This window comes from Ailuropoda melanoleuca, chromosome 3 (genome assembly GCF_002007445.2).
Source record: "Ailuropoda melanoleuca isolate Jingjing chromosome 3, ASM200744v2, whole genome shotgun sequence".
Taxonomy (NCBI): domain Eukaryota; kingdom Metazoa; phylum Chordata; class Mammalia; order Carnivora; family Ursidae; genus Ailuropoda; species Ailuropoda melanoleuca.
In genome coordinates this window covers 121075411-121101356 of record NC_048220.1, presented here as the reverse complement: position 1 = coordinate 121101356, position 25946 = coordinate 121075411, and the positions used below count along the sequence as shown (strand labels likewise).

At 43.9% G+C, this 25946-nt stretch overlaps 1 protein-coding gene across 7 annotated transcripts in view; it reads right to left on the bottom strand.

Annotated features, from left to right (window-relative positions):
* ADAMTS12 (ADAM metallopeptidase with thrombospondin type 1 motif 12) overlaps positions 1-21738 on the bottom strand; it is a 310364-nt gene extending 288626 nt beyond the window's left edge. For 3 of the 7 annotated variants that reach the window (XM_034657036.1, XM_034657041.1, XM_034657038.1), the window contains exons 1-2: positions 21293-21737; positions 14157-14521 (exon numbers count right to left, since the gene is read on the bottom strand). In XM_034657036.1, coding sequence (XP_034512927.1) covers positions 14157-14521; positions 21293-21419 — 492 coding nt within the window. In that variant the 5' untranslated portion in view covers positions 21420-21737. Of the gene's footprint in view, positions 1-14156; positions 14522-21292 lie in introns of all 7 variants that reach the window. The other 4 variants (XM_034657039.1, XM_034657040.1, XM_034657042.1 and 1 more) reach the window with 3 other exon arrangements.
* Between the last annotated feature and the right edge of the window lie 4208 nt (positions 21739-25946).

Here is a 25946-nt window from a genome sequence, read left to right as displayed (position 1 = left end):
ATTAGCCACATATTATAATCTCAGAGATAATTTGCCCAAAGTTACAGAGCTAAAGACCAAAATCTATCTAACTCAAAAGCCCACCAGGCTCCAAACACTAGATGCCTCTCATCGAGGTGACCTTGGGAAATTTCCAGGGAAAATTACCACCAGAAAAGCTCTGATAGCAGCATCCTCCTTCTGCCAGTCGCCTATTTCCACAGCACAGAAAATGTCAGTACCCACGCCCCGCACAACTCGGGCTAGAACACGATTTCTCACTCTCACATTTCTGACTTTTTAATTTTTCAGATTCAATTTTCAAGGAGAGGTTTTTACCTCGCCATGAATCATCACCACCACCGCCACCACCATCATCATCACCATCATCATCATCATTGTGCTTTTGCACACATTGCCACATGACATCCATGCCTTGGCCACAGAACGGTCACAGCGTCCGAGTGCCTGAGTTTGATGAGATGGTAGAAACTGCTCACCCTTCATTTCACAGACCAGAAAGCTGGAACCACAGGTGTGAAGGGACTTGCCTCAGCGTTCACATGAGCTAGGAACACTCAGACATGAAGCACAGTTCTCTCAACTCCAGGTCTAACGCTTTTGATTAATAAAAGCCTAAATTTCAGTGGACTGGCCTAGAGATTAGAGTAAAAAGAAAGAAAAGCCTGCTTATCAAACTTGCATCTCTCTATGAAAACAGTTAAGTGTAAATAGAATTAACTAGTAAAAGAGCAAATCCTTTCCAGAGAAAGGATGTAAGGCATTTATCAGTGGATCTCAAGTCCTTTCCTGGTCATTTGCCATGGCTACTGCCATCACAACCTTCCAGAGAGAAAAGGATACTCATTCAGCAGGGAAACTGGATGGTTGCCTCCCACCCATCATTCAAGCTCAGACGTGCCCTCTGGTCTAATGCAATTTCAAATGAATGAGGGTCAAGGATGTTTTTACACATTTAACTATAATTATAACTGTGATTTCAGCCATATCTCCTGCAACATAGTTTCAGATAAAAACCTCTTTCTGTGGACTGATTCTGTATTAGCTAGCCCCCTCCTCCCACACCTAACACACACACACACACACACACACACACACACACACGCAGAGCTTCCTATCTGGAAGCTCTGTGAACAGCCTATTTCCACTCTTCTTTCTCTATCAAGCCACACAGAGATTAGAAAGGAGATAAGACTTTTTTTTAAGTTTATCTATTTATTTATTTTTAAGTAATCTCTACACCTAATGTGGGGCTCCAACTCACGACCCCAAGATCAAGAGTTACATGCTCTATTGACTGAGCCAACCAGGTGACCGAAGATAAAAAATATAATTGGGGCACCAGGGTGGCTCAGTCAGTTAAGCATCTGACCCTCCTTTTTGGCACAGGTTATGATCTCAGGGTCATGAGATCGAGCCCTGCATTGGGCTCCACGCTGGGGCATGGAACCTGTTTAAGATTCTCTCTCTCTCTCTCCCTCTGCACCCCACCCTTCCAGCTCACTCCAGTGTGCACTTCTCTCTCTCAAAAAAAAAATTTATATAATTTAATAAATGATATATAAGAGATATAATTTAGGGGCGCCTGGGTGGCACAGCGGTTGAGCGTCTGCCTTCGGCTCGGGGCGTGATCCCGGCGTTGTGGGATTGAGCCCCACATCAGGCTCCTCTGCTATGAGCCTGCTTCTTCCTCTCCCACTCCCCTGCTTGTGTTCCCTCTCTCGCTGGCTGTCTCTATCTCTGTCGAATAAATAAATAGAATCTTTAAAAAAAAAAAAAGAGAGAGATATAATTTAATGTGATTAATTTAATTAGCATATACTATTATATGTAACTTATATAAATTACTTAAATAATTTATAAGTAATATATAACATAATATAAATATATATTATAATTTAAACAACTAAAAGTTATATAAGTTAAATATACCTGTTTTGTAAGTTAAATAACTTATAAGTTATATAAGTTAAATAAGCCTCATTTTAGCAAACTGCTCAACTTCATGTGGTCCTGCTGCATATCTGCTGAAAAACAAAAGATAGTAAAAATAGCTAAAACACAGCAAGAGTAAGAAAAAGGAAGGAAAGCCAAAGAGAAAGCCCAGAAAATCCGTAAGTGGGGTGGGGGTGGGGGGAATCAGCCATCAGAGATAAAGTGAGAATGTTGAAGAATCTGAAAGAGAAAAATTCAGTTGCAAACTTAAAAAAAGAAAAAAACAAAACAAAAAACAAACAAAACTTGCAGAAGAAAGCAAGCCTGCTTGGAAGAGAGATGTGATATCTGATGACCCAGTCAGAGACTGTGGAAGCTGTGCATTTGTAAATTGTGTGACTCATTCCTTAAGGCCAAAGCAGAAATCAAGTGAGGAAAAAATTTCCAGAGAACAATATGTCAGCAGGGTGGAGGTGGTGAGGGGAGGGTGGATCAGTGACGAGGGGAATCAATGACACCAAATGGGACCATTTAGTATGAAGTCCTATCATTCTGTCAAATCTGTTTCTCAGAATGACTTACTGCTCTCCCAGCCAATTTCATGGCCGAACCCTGAAGGGATATGTGAGAATGAGGCTGAGTTAGAGTAGTGGGTCTGGTATAGAATGCACTGGGGGTATGGAAGTCACTCTGTTTATTTTATTTTATTCTTTTTATTTTAATTTTGAGTAAGAGAGGGAGAGCAGGGGCAGGGGGCAGAGGGAGAGAGAGAATCCCAAACAGGCTTCATGCCCAGTGTGGACCCCAATGCAGGGCTCAATCTCACGACCCTGAGTTCATGACCTGAGCCAAAATCAAGAGTGGGATGCTTAATCAACTGAGCCACCCAGGCACCCCAAAATCACTCTGTTCAAATGAATGCCTGAAATATCTGAAGGAGAGAAATAAGCAAATCCAACAACATACACCATTAGTTTGTAATTTGTAATCTCAGAAGATCGTATTTTTTAAAATGTGTTTGTTTAGTGGAAGATTTTCAGTGTTTGATTATTTGAAAAACCTTAAAAGCAAATAACCAAGTATAATCAGTGAAGGCAAACAGGACAACTATGGTGTTACCAAATGGTTTGTGGGGCACATCTTCTCTAAAACCCTTACGTATTCAGTCAAGGGTACAGAACTTCATGGACATAAGGTGGACAGGCCCAGAGGCAGAGGCCGTGTCTCCTGTCCCTGGTGTCTATGGGGTGCACTGTCATAAGTGACCATCTCTGCAAGGAATGTTCTCCCAGAACGGAGAGGAAAGCATCATTCTTGCTTTGCCATTGCCCTTTTACTCCTAGACTTCCTGAACATCCTAGAAAACTCCACACTTACAATCTTTTAAGGGAATATTTATAAACATCAAGGTTTCCTCATTGTTAACCCAAACTTAGCATCAGCAAGGCTCCATCCCCTTGGGAGTGGCAATGAAAGTCTAAACAGTGTCAGTTGCCATGGTCTGTCCTAGTCTTTGGAGGGCCAGGAAAGCCCATCCTTTCTCAAGAGCTTGGATGAAGACATCGAAACAAAAGATTATTGCTTAGTAGACTCACCAGAGGCGAGATTAAAGAACTTGAGAACAATGGGAAGTTGTCCTGGTAAGAGCTGTCCACGCCAAGGCCAAGGGTTCTCACATAACGAAAGACCGTGGAGGACAGAAGAGCAGCAAAGGATGACAGAGTACAGCTGGCCATCAGAACCCATCTTATTTGGCTTCCAAATATGTATCTTTTTAGTCTTTTTTTGAATCACATTACCTAAGATTCCTCTTCCACCCTTCTACCCATCAACATCGATTAGAACAGCAGCATCCCCCCTACTGTTTCTAAGCTTCATGAGGCATTCAGGCCAACAATTTGCCACAAGGGTGCAATATGTGGAGGGGGGATCTCCACTAGAACTAGTGTCTCTGGGTGCACCAGGTCGATGCCTGTCAAACTGCAATGCACGTGCAAATTCCCTGGGGATCTTGTCAAAATGTAGGCTCTGATTCAGCAAGTCGGGGTGGGATCTGAGAAGCTGCATCATGCCGATGGTGCACGGGCCACACATTTAGTAGCAAGGACCCAGTCCACTCAAATAACAGACCCAAAAAGGCAAAGGGTCTCAACTAAGGCCACATGGTGAGTAAGTACTGAGCTGGGACTTGAGCCCAGCTCCTCTGACTCGCAAATCCAGTGGGATTGCTCTGTATGGAAAATAGGCCAACTCTCCGCAGACCTGGCTGTATGTCTGTCTCTCTGACATAGGTTGTCCGATCAAAACTAAATCAGTTATGTCACACTGAAAGATCATCTCCAACAACCAAGTGAAACATTTTTTTCAGTTACAAAACCTAAAACCCAGGCCTCCTGTTTTCTCATTTTTCAAAGTTCTTATTAATATCTATTCATCAATGGAGACATTTTTGAAAGAAACTAGAGCTTTCTGAAAGCTAATATTTAAGATCCCTGGACCTATGATTCATACTCGATCAAAAAAGAAGAGAAATGTCAATATATGAACATCGAGTGGGAAACTCTGGACATCTTGTCTTCAGTCTCTGTAATGAAAACAGAAATGAGATTCAAAATAAAGTCTTCAGAGAAGAGATACACAGGAGATGGGAGTAACATCTCCAGCTGCATTTGCACGAACCCGTAAGTCAAGTAATTAACCAATAACAAACAGAGCCTCTGGGCCCTCATCTCCCATAAGACGAGGGTCATTCCTTCTCCTGACCTGCTTCTCCCCAGAGAAGACCCCTAATTCAAGACCCAGCAAAAGAAAGAAAATAATGCTCTTCTTGAAATACAGTTTCTTCAGTTCTCTCTCTCACGTCCCATCCATCATGCTGGGAACTCGCAAGATGAACTGGAAGAACTGAAAAGGAAGCAGAAAGATGAAAAAGAAGGGGGTGGGGAGGAAACAACGCTCATGTTATGAGCTTGTAACACAAAGCACTGACAGGGAGGAGAGGAATCTCCCACCAGCCAGAGGCCCTGTTCCAAAGTCTCACATCAGAGTAAGCATGGGTCTGACCAGGCAACCCGCAAAGGTCAGGGGTCACGGGGAATTCCTCAGCCTGGGAGCAGAGTTAGGGGATACATGGAGCATTTCTTTCCTTCCCTCCTGGTGAGGAACAACAAACCCTGACACACAGGCATCCCACAACTCAAATGACTATTTCTGCAAACAAGCCACAAAGTTCCAGATCAGGAAGCCAGGCAAGAAACCATGTGCTGGGAAAGTTTTCCCACACAGTTCTGCCAGTGGATTTCATTCCTTGGCTACATCACCCCGGGCTTCAGCCGGAGTTCAAGAACAAGAGGGCAGAAATGGTTACATTCTTTGATGGTATGGAAAAAGAACCCGCAGAGCTTTCCATCTGGGCCAAGAACTGAACTGCACTTGAGGGAGTAACGCGGTAGGAAGCACACCCCTCTCTCAATGGAGGCTCCATCATGGAGCACAGAGTGTCAAAAGCCGCTCATCTCATCTCATTGACAGCATCTGCACAGCCAGCCACAGAGAACGCTGAATTCTCACCTTTTTGGAAATTAGAACCTAACAAAGCTTCGAGTTACAATGATATAACAGCACATTTCTAGCAAAAACTGAGGTCTTGCTAGTGAGGAGCTGGAAGACCACTCCAAGCCTTCATTGTGTCCTGCGTCCTAAGATTTAATTTCCTTTCTGAGCATACCTTCCATTTGTTCTGGTGACAAAAATTAAAATTCTCGTTACCTCAATGTAAAGTGGGCTAAACAAGGAAATAGAGGGTTGCCTTCAAACATTGCTATTGAGTAGAAATGTTTTTCTCTGATGTGTCAATAGGATCTGAGCATTTATGTAACTGTCTCTTCTTGAGAAAGCCTCCCTTGTTCCAGCTCAAGCAGTTTTTCATTGGAGATCGGAAGCAAAGAACCCGATAGCCTCAGGAAATAGTCACAGACTTGTTCTTCACCTTGAATTGAAGAAGAGATTGGGAAAAAATATTGGTTAAGACGGTGATGGGTATTAAGTTGATGGGTATAACACTGCGTGTTATACGCAAATAATGAATCATGGAACACCACATCAAAAACTAGGGATGTACTGTATGGTGACTAACGTAACATAATAAAAAATTATTATAAAAAAAAGACTTTCGAGAGCTTAATGGAAAAGGATCTGCTATTAATGCACATACCCACCCCCCTCTCCTTGCTGCTATAAGAAACGGAGTATCGCAAGCTTTGGGAAACATACTGAAAATGGATGACTGTGTCTTCATGGGACTGTCATCTGGGGGCCACAGGGCCAGCCCAAACCCTGTGGATAAGGGGCTCTGTGGTTATTGTAGTAGCACACATTCGTGCAAATTGCAAGAAGGTGTGAGAGGGAGACAGATGCAATTATAAAGGCGTCCCTTTCAGACAGATGAATTTTAAAAGGCAGCCATCTAAGTCGACAAATTACAAAAAGATTCTCCACTTTGGGCAAAGGGATTATAAAAGACCTCTTTTCCACCTGAAACTAGGATTTGGTTGTTGGTAGAGCCTGGGCTGGATTTCAGCCCTCGCTGGTCCCCATGATGGGGTACTTTTGTGGGGTTGGCAAAGCACGAACCGCCCTGTGGGGCCCAGCCACTTTAGGTTGGGGTTTCCCCTGAAGTGAGTAGCTACTCCTTGCAAGAAACACCTGGAAAGAAGAAGTAGAAACAAAGATGGGCCTGTGTCTGGGGTGGAGAAATTCTCCTCCTTTCTCACAGGCCTTGTGCCTGGGCCCAGGACTCAGTAGAAAATTATGCTTCAGTGCACTCCTTAGCCAGGAGATTGCCCATGGGGCCATCCTTGCCACAGATCAAAAGGCAGGCACTTGGTTAGAGACCTCCTTGGAGCTCAGCTTAGACTCAGCACAGTCAAGGCAAAGAGAAGTTTCTGGTCATTATTTGTATTGTCCTTCCTTCCTCTTATACACACACTTTCTAAAGAGTCTTACTGAAAATTACAGTTTGGGATCTGATGTGCTTTGCAGAACTAAGAAAAGGCCTGACCCAGGCCCAGAAGAGAATAGCAAAGTTGATAGCAGTGTCCCCTTCCCAAAGTCAACACAATGGTGGCCGTCACAGTGTCCTTAGAGTGATGAACCCAGGAGGCCATAGCAGAGCATCATCACTCTGCCATGACGAGGAGCCAGTGCCCTGGGAACCCACCAGAAGGGATTCAGGGACCAATGAAACAGACTGCATTCTAGACGTCAACAGGTGGCATTTGAGCCATTGTTTGGGTTGTTGAGGAACCATAATTTCATTGTGAAGCCACAGCCGGGGAGGGTGTACAGGAACATGGGGCAGTAAAAGGCTAAATGCTGAAATAGACTCATCCTTCCTTTCAACCACTATTTACTGAAGGTTACCATGGAACACAGCTAAACATGCGTGAACAAGACAGGGTGAGGGAAAGAAACGTTAAGCAAAAAAAGAAAAGAAAATATCAGGTGTTGTGTGTTCTTTTTTAAAATAAAATAGGCACTGTGATAGAACACTGGAAACATCTAATGTAGACTGAAGGGTCCAGGAAGATCATAAGCTGGGATCTGAAAGACAAGAAGGAGCAGCTACATAGAAATCTTAGGGAAGAACGTTCTAGGCAGAGTGAACATTAATGTAAAGGTGATGAGGCCAGAGTGGGCTTGATACATCTGAAGAACAGAAAGAAAGTCAATGAGACTGGAGTACTAGGTAGGAGGGAAAGGAGAAGGGCAGAAGGTTGGGAGGTAGGCAGTGAGCAGGTCAGAGGGAGCCTGGAAGCCAGGAAAAGGCATTTGGATTTTATCCTACCGTGATGGGAAATAAGGAGAGATTTTCAGCAGCAGAGTGCACTGCTCTATAAATGTGTTTAAAAGTCCAATCTGGCCACTGTGAGAAATGGCTTGCAGGGAATTAACACAGGAAGTGGAGGACCACTTGGGAGGTCAATGCTGTGGTCCGGAAGAGACAGGATGGTGACTAGAACTAGGGGAGAGTTTCTCAACCTTGAAACTTTTGACATTTTGTACCATATAATCCTTTGTTGCAGAAGGCCATTCTATGGACTGTAGAAAGTTTCCAACATCTCTCACAAGAAGCCAGAAGCAATCTCCTCTTCCCCATTTGTGACAACCAAAAATATCTCCAGACATTGCCATAGGGCAAAACTATCCCTGTTGAGAATGACCGAACCAGGGTGTTAGCTGTGGAAGTGACAAGAGTGGCAGATTCTGCACATATTTTGATGGAAGAGCTGACAGGAGTTGCTGATAAGAATAAACATAGAGTGTAAGAAAAATAGATGAGTCAATGATGGGATAATTCCATGAGTTTTGGTCTGGGTAACTGAAAGAATGGAGTTGACGTGTACAGCGATGGGGAAGATGGCAGGAGGAAGGAACAGAGAGTATTGCTTTGGGGATGCCTGGGTGGCTCAGTCAGTTAAGCGTCTGCCTTTCCCTCAGGGTGTGATATCAGGGTCCTGGGATCGAACCCCACGTCACTCTTCCTGCTCTGTGGGGAGCCTGCTTCTCCCTCTCCCTCTGCCTGCCACTCTGCCTGCTTGTGCTCTCTGTCAGATAAATAAAATCTTAAAAAAAAGAGTATTGCTTTGAACATATCAAATTTAAGATCCCTATTAGACATATGTATAGAAATGGCAAAGAGCTGGAGTTATAAGGAAATATCAGAATTAGATCCATAAATTCAGTAGTTATTCACATACATATTCAGAGATGGAGGCGATGATATAGATGATAGGTAGATGGATGGAGAGATAGATAGATAGATGCGAAAGACAGATAATTATACAAACAGATGATTAGATAGCCTATAGATAATAATGATAGATGATGAATGAACAGATGGACAGACAAGATGACAGATATGTAAGATAGCATTTGGGGCTGGTCAGGATCACCTAATAAAAGGGTTAAGATAGAGAAGAGGGAGACACAGACCGAGCCCTGGGACACTCTGTTAATTAAAGATATAGAAAGGAGCAAAGGATGTTGAGACAGAACTCTCAGGCTGGTAGGTAGGAGTAAAACTGTAATAATGTGGTGTCACTTAAGCCAAGAGAAAAAAATACTTAAAAATAGGAAGTGTGTCACATGGTGCCGAAACACAAGTATAAGGAATCCAGAGAGGCACCCACTGGCAAGATGACCTTCACTGATGACTTGACAAGAGCACTTTTAATGAGGCGTCCCAACAGTGTGGGTAAAGGATTCAGCTACTCCTACTAAGCCAACAAGAGAACTAGATACATTCTCAAGTATTTGAAGCTGTTACCTACAATGATGTGAGATAAGCAGGGCTGACTAATTGGATTATCCATATTTTTCACGTAGGAATATTTTGCAAGGAGCATATGAAGGTTAAGGCAGTCAAAGAAATGAAAGAAATGAAAGTTCTTTCTGCAGCTTTTTCAAGACAAGCTGCACACTTAAAAACCTATCAAAAAGGAAAAGGGCACTGGAATTCTTCAGACTGAAAAGAAATCATAAATCATACTAATGAGGCATTGGGTTGAGAAACTTGGGTTCTATCAGAGCAGACTCTTCACCTGCTCTGAATCAATGAGCTAAGTCTCACCCATGAATTAAATGCGGTCATTCCACCAGCCCCCATCTTTGAGCAGCAGACGAAACAGTGAGGCTCAGCCCAGAAGAAATTACTATCACTCTACCAGAATAATTTAGAATCAGAAAACTCTCCAAAACAGAATACTTCAAGAATAAATATGAGTGAACAAACTAAGAGAACAAATTTACAAGACGGTTTCACTAATTTTTCCCCAAATAAATTCTCTGACCCAGAAGAGTAAATTAAAAACAAAACAAAACAAAACAAAAAAACAAGGCAATTATTGAGTCCATTTAACAGCCTCATTCTCTAATCGCACTAACTACCCAACAGGTGGGATGGGCTTTCAGGTCCATAAGGAAAGCCCACTTAATGGCTGGGAGATTTCCTGGTGAGAAATGCCATCAGAGTGAGATTTAGAAGGGAGGGCCCAAGAAGCTACAAAATTCTCACCTTGGGAAGGAGGAAGACCAAGCATCATGGATCTTTCAGTCCTACCAGTCAACCTGGATAGGTCTGATAGGAAGAATTAGAAGAGACCTACCATGTTCATGGATTGGACTAAACGTAACAAATTTCAATTCCCCAAATTTATATATAGGTTTAATAAAATTCCTACCAAAATCTCAGCAAATTTCTGTGGTCAAATTATTCTAACACTTACATGGAAACGCAAAGGAATGAGAAATACTAAAACAATTTTGACAAAGTGTAAAATGGTAGATCAGTCTACTTGATTTCTGGTCTAATTATATAGCTATAGTAATAAAGATCTACTGGTGGAATAGAACATAAAACTCAGAAATAGACTCACAAAAATATTTCCAAGTGATTTTCCAAGTATTTCAATGGAGGGAAGGTGGCATTAAAAAAAAAAAAATGGTGTTGGAGCAATTGGACATCCATAGGCAATACGAAAAAAAGAGAGAATGAGAATGAACTTCTACCTAAGTCTCACATCTTATACAAAAATTAACTCAAAATGGATCATGACCTAAATATAAAATGCAGACGTAAGAAGGGGCTGGAGGCAGGAAGGAAATGGATGTGTCTATAAAAGGACAGCAGGAGAAGTTGTTTGTAATGGAAATATTGGGCATCTTGACTGTATCGACATGAAAATGCGAGCTATGATACTGTACAGTAATTTTGCAAGATGTTACCATTGAGGGGGACTGAGTCAAGGGTACATGGGATCTCTCAGTATTAGTTCTTACATCTGCATATAAATCTATATATCAAAATAAAAAGTTCAACTTTAAAGAAAAACTAAAAATAATACCTCTATGAAAATATTAATCCATAGTTGAGCTCAAAATAAGGAAGAAAATCTCAATGTGTTAAAAATGAAAAGGAAAAAGAGTTGAATGGGAGTGAAGCTTAGTGGCCCGAGCGAAAGAGCAAGCCATGACCAGCTAGCTAGCTATTCAGATTAGGGGTTAGGATCTAATTCCCCGGTAATGCCTAGAATTGAGGCTAGGGTTTAGGATAGAGCCAAAAACCATATTCACTTTAATAAAGCCTGAGCTGAGACATGTTGTCCCTGACTGTGAACAAGAATTTTAAATACTTATTAAAATAACAAACATTAAAAATATTTACTGACTCAGGTATACAGTCCAGGTGACAGGAGACTAGACCAAGATGTCAGTGAAGGGGGATACCCATGAAGGGTCAGAACCCCAATCCCATATCATGCATAAGTGTGGAGTGTAACATTTTGCAGAAATCTCAACTGAAATACTAACAACAACTAACACAGAACAAATCCTTAGAGGGCCCCTGGCAATAGCAAATCCAAAACGACCCGACTGGGAGTCTCACAGGTAATGACTCCCACCAAGGATGACTTCCAAGTCTAACTGATTAAACAACACAGTCTCTCCATCAAAGAACTTAGAATGGAAAAAATCAACTAAACTGTTCAAAAGAAACAAATTCCATAACTTCAAGGTTATAAAGACTTGAAGGGAGAGAGTGATGACAATGGTAAAGACGACAGAGGGAGAGCTGCTGGGCCAAGACATGGGCTCACTCAGTTGACAGCAGCCCCCAAGAGGATAGGAACCAGAGCTATGGGGACGTTATTAAATGGAGGGAGGAGGTCACCCCACACCCTGGCCAGAGTGACCTTTCCTGGGTCTTCAGTTTGCAACCATCTGAGCCTGCTGTGAGGGAAGCTAACTAGACCCTAAATTACAGATGACTCCAAGAGAACACAGCCTACAGCATTAGGATGACTATATCTAAAGCAAAGATTTTACCAGCCCTGAGCCATAGAAAGGAGAAGCAGACGTTCTCCTCCACATGAGAGTGTTTCCTTCCTCAGAAAACCTTCCCAAAGGCCACCTCTGTCCTTAGGGGGGTGGGGGGCTTAAAAGTGAATATATCCTAAGCCTGCCGTGCTGTGAATTTGAGTGTGGGGTCATGTCTGGGTGAAAGGGAAAATAAACATCACAGAAGTCAGATCCCAGATAAGTGATCAGGAGAAATCAGACACAAGTCCAATCACTATCGTTTTGACGAGGAGCATTGGCTATAATGGCAAATGAACTTGAAGCCAGCCAGCTTGTACGCTCACAGAAAGGAAAGAAAGTCATTTGGATCTCAGCGCCTATTTTATAACTGTCCACTAACTGTTCAATTCTGTGTGAAGGGCTCCAAAATAATGCCAGTACACTGGTTCTTCCGGCAAAAATCATTCAGCAATTCGAATCTAAAATTTTCCATCATCTTGGCTACCACATTAGTCCATTAGTTAATATTTGCTTCTTTGTGCCCCTGTACTTAGTATGAATCTGGAATTTGAATCTGAAAATGCCCACATGGTAGTCTGCATTGCTCCCTGGGGCCATTTGAAATTGAAAAGGTCCCAATATTCTGTTCCCAAGCCTAGAATAATGCTTACCAGTGTGCAATCTCCCTTAGAAAGCGCAGGATGAAAAGAGGGTTGAGTGGTTCTCAACCCCGGCTGCACGCTGCTACAATTATTCGGAGAGAGCTGCTACTTTAGAGTAATATTGGCTACTACTGCTAATTAATCCCCACTCACGCTAATCCATAGGCTGGCAACACCTACTGCACATTAGAGTTTCCTAGGGAGCTTTGAAAAGTTACTGATGTCTGAGCTCCACTCTCAGACCAGTTAAATCAGAACATCTGGGAGGACAGGTGGGGAATGGGTACTTTTTAAAAGCTTCCCAGTGGATCCTAATGTTCAACCAGGGTTATGAACGACTGCTCTAGTCCAGTGCCTCAGAAACTTCGGAATCTCCTGGAGGGCTCACTAAAACAAGGGTTTCAAATAGGCAGATAACAGAGACAGAAGGATTAGTGGCTCCCCATAACTAGGGGAGATGAGGGGATCAAAGGACGACTGATAAGGGCTAGAAAGACTCAGGCTCAAATTACCTACACAGTAAAGTTATTCAACATCTCCAAGCTTCATCATCTACTAAAATAGGGGGTGGGGGGATGGGCTAATCCGGTGATGGGTATTAAGGAGGGCACGTATTGCATGGAACACTGGGTGTTATACACAAACAATGAATCATGGGACACTACATCAAAAACTAATGATGTACTGTATGGTAACTAACATAGCATAATAAAAAAAAAAAAAGAGAAAAAATAAAATAAAAAAAATAAAGTATAACCAAGATGGGGGGCTGGAGAGCAGAAGAGGACAATGTACAGAAACCACCTAGTAAACCACACATTCCAGTACCTGGCAAAACTGGAAACATAAAAAAAAAGATAATAGCAGCCAACATCCATTGAGTGTGTATTACTCATAAGCACACTTCTAAAGTGTTTGTATATATTAATTCATTTAATTCCCTCAATATTATAGGGATCAGCAAATTTTTTTTCTATAAAAGCCAGATAGCAGTTTTGGGGCCTCATGGGCCATACAGTCCTTATCCCAGGTCCTCAGCTCTGCAGTTATAGTTTGAAAGCTCATACAATGTAAACGGGTGGGCTTATCTGTGTTCCAAAAAACTTTATTTATAAAAACAAGAGGTGGTCCAGATTTGGTCTGCAGGCTGTACTTCACCAAGCCCTGCTCTGTGAGATGGGTACTATCGTTATCTCCATTTCACAGATGAGAAAACAAAGGCACGAAAGTATGAACTGACAGCTTAAGTTTCCGTATGAAGTCTGATGACGAAGCCACACAGTCAACTACAACCACAGCAGCTGTGGACAACACCATCATTACTAGTGAGCCTCTCACTCAGTCCAAACCCAGATTTTCCTAATTCAAAAGGGGCTGGCCAGCCAGTCAGGCACGATACCCTCAGAACGGCCTCAGAGGCCGAAGACCCAACTCCAATCCTCCCTTCCTCCCATGCTGTTCCTGGTTGAAGTTCTCCCAGGTCTGAGCCCTCAGTGCCCTTACTCTCCATACCTCCCAGATTGATCAACTTTTACTTTTATGCCTTTGTCCCCAACCCATTTGGCAGCCAGGACCATGCACATCACAAGTGTTCAATTTGCACGCACTGAAGGTGTGCATGAACCCACTGGTACTAGGTGTGAAGGCTAAGAGGACAGGGTCCTGGGGCAGAGGAGGGAGGTGAAAGACCCAGGCACTCACCAGTCCCTGGCAGGCACTCAGTGCCGCGGTCCCGATCCTGGTGCCCTGTTGCAGCACTGTGCCCCTGAAATGGCAGGGGGGTACCGAGGAAGCCACCATCTTCACATGGGAAAGGTTCCCGTACCTCCTCTCCAGGATATAGCTCTTGGAAAGAAATTCCTGATTGACCGACAAGTTAAAAAACAAGTCCTTCTCCTCGTGTGAAATCCGATAGTACACCCGATCCTCTGGGCCATCCAAGTCTCTCTTCCTCCTGTTGTTGCCGGTGACGGGATGGTACAAGCCATAGGACAGAAAATGCCCACTGGCATCGACTCGGACGGGGGCCACCACGTGGTATTCGGGCAGGGCCTTGATAAAACGCTCTGAAAGAAAAGGAGACAAAGAATAAAACTGAGGGAACTCCCTGCCAAGCCTACAGCAAGGTAAACGCTCGACCATTTGGAACCTCGACTTTAGCGTGTTGATGGCGAAATACCACTGCTGGCCTGAAGTTTACACATCCTGTCTACCGCACAAACACTGTCAACAGTAAATTCCCTGAACGACTCAAATCAATTTGGGGCCCCTCCTTGTGACGCGTGGCAGTCTGGGCCAACACCCAGGCACAACTCTGGGTGGCAGATGTTTTCCCAGAGACTGATTAAGATGAGAATTCATTCATGAGGCATCCTGTTAGCAAAGGGGCAAGGTCCGTGTAAGGAATGTTTCAAGTCCTCAGTTCATGAATACAAATCACAGGGCTTCGCTGTTTATTTTAAGGAACTCAAACACCTCAGGAACTTCCCATTAACTCAGGTTTGAGAAAAATAAAAACAGCTCTCCTGTTGTATACTGTCTGACAAACTTCCCACCAATCACAGCATTAGTGGTCCATAACGTGAAACGGGCACCTAAAGAAACAAACTTGGATTTTTTTTTATTTTTACAAAATATACAAAATAAAATGGTAAGATGAAACCTGCCACTTTAAAAACGCAAGACAGGAACACTTGTCCCTTCCACACACGAGGACAGATAGACCTTTTGGCTCACTCACGTTTAAATTCCCACCACTTTCTCCTCATACTGATGTTTGAAAAGAACAAGGAATCTAGCTAGCAGGGGCGAATCATCACTCAGGATTACAGACTACTTAAGGCAAACCATTAGCCACTTAGTAAAATAACTAATCTTTTGCGTTAAAGGGGGGAAAAAAGAAGAAAGGAAAAAAAGAAAGAAAAGGAGCCAGGAGGAAGCAAGAGAGAGAAGGAAAAACAAATTCCACTACCACCTCCCAGATGTATTCCTTGCGCCTTCCGGCTTGCATTGCTTTGTGTGTTACTTCCCCAACTACCATGTCTTTTGCACTCTCTCCTGATACCCTATTTATTTCCACTTAGGCTTTCAAGTTCCAACTTCAATCCCCCTTCTTTCTCCTAATGTTTCTTGCTGAAGTTCTCTCCGGTCCTTACTCTCCACACCTCCCAGAATAGCCTCATTTTACCATGCATTTTGTTCATCAGACTTTATTTCCAAAGCCTCTGGAGGCGAGAATCTTGCACATCGCAGGTATCTGTCTCGTAATGTGTTGCTCTGTCAATGAGCACGTTTGCAGCTGGTTAATTAAAAGAACTGGACTTAAGGAGGTACATTTATAAAGCAGCCTCTTTTCCTTCCAACATCCTTTGTGAAATTGTTCATTTCTGCCTTGGATGAAATATGGGGCAGAGCACAGTTTTCACTCTTAGGTACTAATAAATAGTCTCAGTTTTTTAGGTGTAAAAAAATCCAGAACCATTGCTTCTAATTGCAGCAGTTCAGAGCAACAGATCACATAACAACATGGACAAATCTTTAAAAACAATGTTCAGTGAAAAATAAGAAAAATACAGGTTAATACAGAGCCACTGACATCAGTGGAAAATACATGCACACCAAAACAATGAAACAAAGTCTGCCAGAACATATGCAAATGAAAAATACATATGGAACCCATTAAAATGGTTTTCCGTGAGGAGGATTGGGAAAAGGGACTGAAATGGAGAAAAAGATAATAATACAAGAAAGAGGCTTTGCACAAATTAATGATGCTAGCGTGCCATGAACTAGGAGTCAAGTTGACTCTGTCCTCTGTATTGCCTACTCCCCAAGGAATATTTGGACATATTTAGTATCAGAGTAACCTTCCAAGTTCAGAGCTTAGGAGAGGAAAGGCCAGGGAGGGTTGTAAGAGAGTGGATACAATTGGCTTCCCTTGTATTCTTCTCAGGTTACTCTTTTCTTCTGCTACTCACAGATATGTCTCCAGCTTCTCCTGGGTGAGCAGTGAATGGAAGTTAAGGACAGAAAAAAGTCTTACTCAACAGTGTATAGCCATCATCTTGCCATGGGCCCAGCTGTGCATGGTCACTCCCCAATGCTGACTCCTCCTCTCAGGCAACGCTCCTCTGGGCCTTATAGGGCCTGTCTCTGAAGATGCATCTCAAAAAATTAAATGTGATTTTTGAAAGTATAAAATGAAAGATAAAGCTTGCCTAAGCCCCAGCACCTACTCTTCAAAGAATATAAGAGCAAACAAATTTAGAGCTCTTGACCCAGTTTCTTTCCATCTAATGGGTTTTGAAGAGAACCAGCATAAGTTGTCTATACAATAATATAATGATAATACCCACAGTAACCACTGAACGAGCACTTGCTATGAGCCAGCTACCATCAGTCCCTTCTCACTCAGTCCTCACAACCTTTGACACAGGTTCAGTGAATTCCCTTTTCATAAAGAAATTGAGCCAAGAGAGGCCCCAGAGCCCATATGCAACATTACTTACACTGAAATCTCATGCTTCCTAGTTCAAAGTCATGTTCTTAGCCACTGCGCTTCACGTACATAAGCAGTTGCATGTGGCAGAGAGTATAACAGAGCAGAAGAGATACTACTGCCCCTGGGGAGATGATCTGACGAGAAGAGGGCGGCTTGGCTTCTTTAAGAGGCCTCAGTTTGCTCAGCAATCAAGGGAGATACTAATGGGCTGTTTAGCAGGTAGAGAAACAAGAGGTAAGTTTTGCCTCTTGATTTGATTGCAAATGAAGCAGCTAGGCCATGTCAGCCCCAGGTGTGGACAGAAGTAGGCGGCCACGGAGTGTGACTTATGTTGGTAGCCCACCTGCAGGTGCCTTCCATATACAAAGGCGTCATAATACGAGGATCTGCCTCCTGGGGTCGCTGTGAGGATCCAGTGTATTAATATATGTAATAGGTGTAGAACAGTGCTTGACAAATAGCACTCAGTGGCCACGACTGGTATTAGAGACAGAAACTTGGCCATCAGGGATCGCTGTGGCCCTAGATAGATATAACCTCCATGCAGAGACGGAGAGAGGCCCACACTCACCTTGGCTTCCTCTCAGTGGGCATTTAGTTTGGAAGATGAGGTAGCTATAACCTTGGCCAACAGAAAGCAGAGCTCAGAGGGGATAGGACAGGAAGGGAGAAAGCACGTGTCAGGAAATAATTTTATCATTTCTGCGGTCAAGCCCGGCATTTAGAGCACACCAACCTGGTCTTGTCTAATCCTTAAGGTTCTCTGGGACAGATATTATTAACAGTGTCCCTCATCTTAGCCCTCATTCCCACCCCTGTAAAAAGACAACAAAGAGCGGTGGGGATTCATTCTGGGGCACTCTGACCCCAGAGCCCGCCCTTCTAACCATTGCCCTTGCTGCTTCTCAAGGGTCTACTGCTGAGAACCAGATGTCAAGATGGGGCGTCAACAAGGCTGTGGGTGGGGGAACTGAGGCACACTCTAATCCCATCACAGTCTGCAGCTTTATGGAAATACATTATCAGCCTTGAGTACCTTGATTTGCCTTCTTTCAAATTAGCCTCGAAACCCTCAGTCACAAACTTTGATGATATTTCATGAGAAACCTTGTGTGAAGCCTGTGGGCACAACTGCTTCTGAAAATTCACAGTACAGGTGACTTTTTACCCTCTGCTTAGAAAGAAAGGAGAGAGGTGAGAGAATATTTACCTGCCAGATTCTATAGCTTAGGTTAAATCTATACTTAACTCTATATTGTGTATTTCTATCTTAGAGAGCCATGAATCTCTAAGACTCTTCACTAAAAAAGGCAATGAAATTCTCTAAGTCTGAAGTTTGTTTTCATAATTCTCTTCCACAAGATGTTGTGACCTTTCAAATATATTTTTATCGTAGAAAACAACACATGTCAAGATGTGGAGGATTTTGTTGTTCCCCCCTAAGTTGTAAAATACAGCACGGGGGGCTGGATTTGCTCACCGACCCTATGACCACTAACCTCCAGACCATGATTGCTCATGATAACGAACACAAATAAAATACCCAAACTGTGAAGTGTCTTCTTACATAAAGAAAATACATGAAATCATTTCCTTTCTTTTTTTTTTTTTTCAGATAGCATAGATACATGAGTAGACCATTTGTCTTCAAGCACACTCAAAACATTTGTCTGGAGACGTTCCCTCTGTTCTTGCACAAACCTGTGCAGCCAGAAGCACATCTCTGCCGTGGGATAAAGTGCCTGCCCTGTTGATCTCAGAGTCGCTGGGAGCAAAAGAGATCATAGAAGCAGTGGAGACTTGTAGACAGTACAAGGAATAAGGAACACAAGGGGCTATCACTGGCTGTGGAAGAAAGGCAGAATGTTGCACACAAGATTTATATTTCCCATTGTTCTGATACTTGGTTGGGAACCAAGAAACCTCGTGGAAGTCATTGCACGTTTATATATCACAAGTGAGTGATGTGGAAAGAATACTGGGCAGAGGGTCAAATCTGCCTTCTGGTCCCAGAAAAGATGGGATGTACCTCTGTGCTCTTTCCCAGGCCTAAAATCCTGCCTCCTCCCACCCCATAGAACTAGAGACAATGTTAATGATTATCTAGGATCAGAATGTTTCCAGCCATGGGACCCTGTCCAATCCCCTTCACTTAATAGGGGCTCACTGAATGCACTCCAACTAACAGACTCACCTCCGAGGCCCCCACCATTCCTCCTCCAGAAAAATAAGGATGGCAGAGATGATATGTGGAGTCATTTGCAAGTTTAAATGTGCAAAATTTGGGTGCAATTCAAAAATGTTGTCAGAGTAGAAATGGAAATCTAGGGACATTGGTTCTTTGTGAAATGACAGGCTGGTCCTTTGGGGCAAAAGTCAGGTCATCCTAGTCCCAAGAAGCCTTAGAATTTTCTCATCCTATCTCTCCACCTCTCTCTCTCTCTCTCTCTCTCTCTCTCTCTCTCTCAGTTGTTCTCCCTCTCCACTCGGTTCTAAATGAAGCCTGCTCAGAAATTTCTCTGTTGCACCAAATGTGGATTACTTATAAATCTACTGGTGATGATGAAGAACAAATATCCTGGAGAAAAGACTTTTAGAAATGGAAATTATTTTTAACACCTAATAATCTGTGTATGCCTGATAAACTCTGAGCATGCCAGAGCTATTTGTCAATATCAAGTAATTTCAGCACATAACCCCAAAGGTGACCAAGGAAAACAACCATCTCTCATCTTCCAGAGAGGAGAGAGCGGGGCGGGGGGGTGTCTGCTCCACACTAAGCTGAAGTCGCTTACGGAGATGTGGAGCAAGGACAGCTGAAAACCAAAGCAGGAGAATGTGTGTCTTTGAACCAAATCATCTCCAAATGCCCTGGGAAGTGCTCACAGGCTTTGTTTGTGCTGCTAGAAGGGAGACTTTTCACAAAGGAGCTGTTTTTCAAAGAAAAACAAATGCTGCTATTTTAAACTTGGGGGTGGGAGATTGTATCTGGAACGTTTACACAAGCAAGTGCTGGCTGATTGACATCTAACCCCAGTGTGCGGGCTCCAGCTCCCAAGGAAAGCAAAGAGACTTGCTTCTGATGGCTCTTGAAATCACAGTAGATGAGGTCTCAGCAGTATTTGAACTTAGCACCAGAGGCAGAACCCTGTGTGGAATCCTCAGCAAAGACAGGCTCATGATCTCTGCCACCCAAGTGGTCAGAATGCTAGCGGAGCTTCTCAGGGCTTGAGCATGGACAGCAAACACTGGACTTCACGTTTGCTAAAGCAGTGCTGTGTGTCTGTGTGTTTGTCTGTGTGTCTGTGTGCCTGTATGTGTTGTCCCTATTATTGCTAAGAGGTCAGCCTCTGGAGCCAGGCTACCTGGATTCAAAACATCACTTCACCATGAGCTGGGCCCATAAACTCAACAAGCTTTCTCAGCTTTATAACAGGGTCAGTAACAATGGTCCTTGCACCCCAGAAGGCTGCAAACAGTGGTTGCTGGGCTGACACATGCAGAGTGCCTTAGCAGTCCTGGTGCAGGGAACTTTCTCCAGCCACGTGGGCCATTGCTACCACTCTGTCTTCTCCTAGAGGTGCAAGGAACTCCCCACCAAACACAAAAGTGTCTCTGACCCTTCAAGTCCAATAAAAAAGCAGAGGCAGCAGTGCTGCTCTGCTCAAGGTGTTAGGTTTAAAGGACAGGTTGTCCTGATCACACACACACCCCCCGCTGTGTTTTCAATAGCATTGTAGGTTTCATGACATTCACAAGCAGATGCAGCCAGCTGCCCTCAGGAAGGCCGGACAGGGAAAGGTGAGCCCCTACAGTGGTAAATTTACCCCAAAAAGAACTGTTATTTTTAAAACACAGCCCTTAATCTTTCCAGGAAACCAAAACACAGCCAAACTCACTCAGCAAGGGGCCAGAATAACATTTCCCCTCCCCTGTCCAGAGCTGAAACTAACTAGAAACACCGCCAGTGGCCAGTTGGAACTTTTTAAAAAAATCATTTTCCATGTTCAGAATTTGAAAAATAGAAGACTGAAACAGTGCAGCATTCAAAGAGAAGACAAAAGGGGGGGGGGGTTACCAGTTACCCCTTGGGTCTTTACTGCCGCAGCATTAGTATGTAAGAGACGGGGGACACTCGCCTTTCAGTGAGAATTAAGAAATCATCATTTTCAACACTGAATTCTGAGATGTTACTGAGGTCCCAGCCCAGATTTCCTTATGACTCAGCCAAACGGTTTTGCAGAGTTCGGCCAGTGGGGGAGGGGAAGGGGGAGCAACCAACTTTCCACGCGTCTCACCACCACGGTTTTCAAAGGAAAAAAGAAAAGCCACTAACCTTGCCTCCTGTCCGGGAAGTGCACCGGGCCTGGCTGAGCTTGTCTCCCATAGCAAAGGGCCCCCAAGTTAAGGAGGTGAGCTACAAGGGAAAGGTTTGCAAGCCAGCTCCTCTGGGCACATGGCATGATTCAGTTGTTGGGGAGAAGAAAAGTCAGCAAGGTTTAGCTCTCAGCTCAAGAAATCAAGTCCTCGCCTGTGGCCCAGCAGAAAGATGCAAGGGTGCATGGTCCAGGAGTGGGACAGAGCGGCTGCAAAGCCCACGATCTCCCTTTGCTTTTTTAAGCAGAAAGGGGTTCGTTACCTTTATTCCCCTTCCCTCCTGAAAGGGGAATGATTTAACTGGCAGCGCCTGCTTTCCGCGGGGTGTGGAACGGGTCAGAGCGGGAGGAGGCAGCCCACCCAAGATCCCCACCCCTCTGCCTTCGGCGCCCGGCCTCACAGCCAACTCCGCTCATCTTCCTCCGGCCTCCCACCCCCACGCTCCTCCGGCCCCGCCCAGAGCCCTGCCGAGCCGGCCAAATAGGGGAGACCCGGGAGAGCCACCCTGGGCGGGGCTGCGTAAAAGAGAGGCCCCCAGGCCGGCCCTCCCTGGCCGAAATACAGGCCGAACTGTTGAGCGCGGAGGTGGGGCTCAGGGGACCCCACTCCTCCACCCTCCCTGCTCAGTGCTGCCCCCTTGGCTGCCTTTCTCCTCCCAGTTCTGAACTTTCCCTAAATTGCTCTGCAGAGACCCCTGAGTCAGCCGGATTTCTCTGGGATTCTCTTCCAAAGCAAGCTAGGACTTCCATTTAAAAAAGGAATGGGCAGTTTCTCTCTTGGCCAAGTCACACAGAGGGAAATGGTCTGAGCTAATCTTCTGGTTCAACCCTGAACAAGTTCCATCATGGGCACCAAGAGGTGATGAAACCAAATGATTATGAGCCTTGCTGAGTCTTCTGGTCACTCTGGTGCCTTTCTGCTTTTATCACCCCACCTTTCCTAGCCCACCTCCACTACCCACGAGGAAACCAAGACAGTGGAGGAAATAAATAAGCCCAAGACCGTGTGAAGGTATTTCTCCAGTTGACCTGCCCAGGTTGCTCATGGAGGGGGCATCCCCTGGGCTCAAGAGTTTTACATTACTGAGAGAATGCTGCAAACCAGGGAGCTTGCCAAGCATCCTGAGAATTTACTGGATAATCCAGCCAAGATTTCACACCTCTGGGCTGAAATAGGCTTCCTTACTCCATTCAGGAGGAATTTGGTCTCATACTGGTCCTCCGTGGCTTTCAGCCAGCCATGTGTGTTCAGTGAGAGGTGCAGGAGAGCAACTCATTCAACCCTGTGCAGGCCTGGGCAGCCCCCGCAAAGCAGTGATCCAAGTACAAGGTCGTCCTCACAGGCTTTGTGGGTATGAATCCTTCAGACTAGATACATATGTGCCACCATATTTCGAGGGGTATGAATTCGTTTCCTATTATTGGCATTAGGCGTTCCCATAAAGTTGGCAACTTAAAACAGCACAAATTTAGTATCATACCGTTCTGGAGGTCAGAAGTCTGAGATGGGTCTCCCTGGCCTAAAATCAAGGTGTATGCACAGCCACATTCCTTTCTGGAGCCTGTAGGGGACAGTTGTTTCCCTGCTTTTTTCATCTTCTAGGGGCTACCCACATTCCCCAGTCCCTTGCCCTCTTCCCCTGGTTTCAAAGTCAGCAATGGCCTGTGAGTCTCCTATATGGCATCATGGTGACACTATCTCCTTTTCCTCCCTTTTTCATTTATAAGGACCCTTGTGATGACATTGGGCCCACTCAGATCATCCAGAATAATCTCTGGATCTTAAGGTCAGCCCAATAGCAATCTTAATTCCATCTGCAACCTTTATCCCCCTTGTCGTGTAACATACCATGTTATGTCATCATGGGCCAGTCATGGAAGTGCTCCGAGCCTCTTCTCCTGTGACATAAATATTAAGTAGGAAGAGTATAACATAAGTGCAAAAGCAACTCAGATATGACAGGCATGTCTGGTGAAATGGCGTGATGATCTCGTAGAAATGCAATTGCAAAGGCATTGAAGAACCACTTGGAGCAAGAACTCCTTTTGTTTCTTTTCCCTCTTCCTCTTCTCCTCCCCTCAGTCTCCTCTTCCACTTCCTCCTCTTCTTCCTCTTCATTTTATCCTTTTTTTTTAAAGATTTCATTTATTTATTCGACAGAGATAGAGACAGCCAGCAAGAGAGGGAACACAAGCAGGGGGAGTGGGAGAGGAAGAAGCAGGCTCATAGCGGAGGAGCCTGATGTGGGGCTCGATCCCATAACGCCGGGATCACGCCCTGAGCCAAAGGCAGATNTGAGCGAGAACTCCTTTTGTTTCTTTTCCCTCTTCCTCTTCTCCTCCCCTCAGTCTCCTCTTCCCACTTCCTCCTCTTCTTCCTCTTCATTTTATCCTTTTTTTTTTAAGATTTTATTTATTTATTCAACAGAGATAGAAACAGCCAGCGAGAGAGGGAACACAAGCAGGGGGAGTGGGAGAGGAAGAAGCAGGCTCATAGCGGAGGAGCCTGATGCGGTGCTCGATCCCAGAACACCGGGATCATGCCCTGAGCCGAAGGCAGATGCTTCCGCTGTGCCACCCAGGCGCCCCCATTTTATCCTTTTAATAGCAAGCAGGGTCTCATCTGAAGTGTGGGATCACTCCTGGCTTCCATGCCCTGGAGAAGAGCAAAAATTTCTGGGAACTTTTGAATCCCAATAATGTCAGGGAGGATCAGGGAGAATCCGTGGAACATTCTGGATTCATAGTTTCTTAACTTCTTCAACTTGAATGGCTTTCCCATTACTTTCTCTCCCCCTCCTACTTTCAAGACCATGACCAGAAGTATCTGTCATCCAGAGTCATTCAAGCCTGAAATATTGAAACTATAAAATCCCACCAAAATTCCAGCCCTTTCAGACCTTTGTACCCGGTACCTTGGGTCTTCAGCCTAATAAGGACTGCCTGTCTCCTGATCACACCATTGTTGGTTGTCTCAAAATCTATAAGCATCTCTCTGGCTTTACCTCGTTTTCTGCCCAGCCATATCCTATGATTCATCTCCTTAAATAATCTCTCACCAGTGCTTTCAACAACTCTTTCTCATCAAACGCTAACCTTGTTTTATCCTAACTGCTGGTTTTTCTCTGCTTTTTGTTTCCAAGTGCTGTTGAAGAGTCACCTACTGGTGCAACTATCAATTCATGTCTCCAAGTTCAGCAAGTTTTCAACGTGACTCAGCACAAATATGCATCCTGCTACTATTCTAACACCAAGTTCTTCCCACTTCTTCCAGAATTTACTTCTAAAGCCTGGTATTTCCTCAGGATAGAGGGAAGAGTTCATCTTATTCAACTTTTCCTCTGCTCATTGGAAAAAGGTAACAAATGTTCTTGGTGACAAAGGTTGGTAGTGATAAAAAAAAAAAATGCCACTACCTTTCCTGATATGTCCACTACAGAGCACAGAGTGTCCAAAATATCCCTGAGGTGGCTGATGCAAATATACTACCACTGAAGAAAGGCTATAAAAACATGTAAAATACAAATATTGAATAATAGCTAAGAATGGAAAAAAATTATTACACACTATGTATGAGACACTGTGCTAAACACTGTAATTGCATTGCTTTATTTAATCTTCACAAAAACCTATTAGGTAGGTACTATTATTATCCTTGGTTGATAGATGGGGAAACACTGAAAGACTATACAAGTCGCCTAGGATCACATCCCTAGGAAGTGGGAACCCGGGATGAAGTAGTGAGATTCAGAAGAAGGAGAAGACTTAGCCAAGCCAATAAGCGGAATCAAATACACATCTGTCTTACTTAAGGCCCCTTGTCATGCTCTCATTCACAGAAAGTGGAAGGGCTAAGAACACTGATAGACGGACATCATTGTAGCATCTTGGGTGGTGGTTTAGTTTACTCCAGTGAAGTGTTTCCTGTGCAAAAACACAAATTGCGACAAAAGATATAAGGTGCCTCACCAAGAGCTCCCCCTGTTTCATGAGCAAAGAAGGCTTTCAAAAAGCTTGTACTTTCCATCTAAGCCTATAGAAGTACAAGGGATAGCTGAAATTCAAGGACAGGTAGTCCAGTGCGTTTCTGAGAGCTGTCATTAACACTGGAAAGGCAAAAGAAACTGACTGCAAACAAAACCAAAACCAAAACCACACTGTCTTCAAAAATCATACATTTAAATATTGTTGTTGCATGTCCTATTTTCTTTTCTTTTAAGTTTTTATTTAAATTCCAGTTAGTTAATAGACAGTGTAATATTAGTTTCATGTGTACGATATAGTGAGTCAACACTTTCATACAACATCAAGTGTTCGTCACGACAAGTGCCCTCCTTAATCCCCACCATTTATCACCCACCGCCCCCCACCCACTTCCCCTCTGGTTACCATCAGTTTGTTCTCTATAGTTAAGAGTCCGCTTCTTGGTTTGCCTCTTTCTCTCTCTTTTTTTCCCCTTTGCTCATTTGTTCTGTTTCTTAAATTACACATGAGTGGAATCTTATAGTATTTGTCTTTCTCTGACTGACTTATTTTCCTTATCATTATACTCTGCAACTCCATCCATGGCATTGCCAATGGCAAGATTTCATTCTTTTTGATGGCTGAGTAATA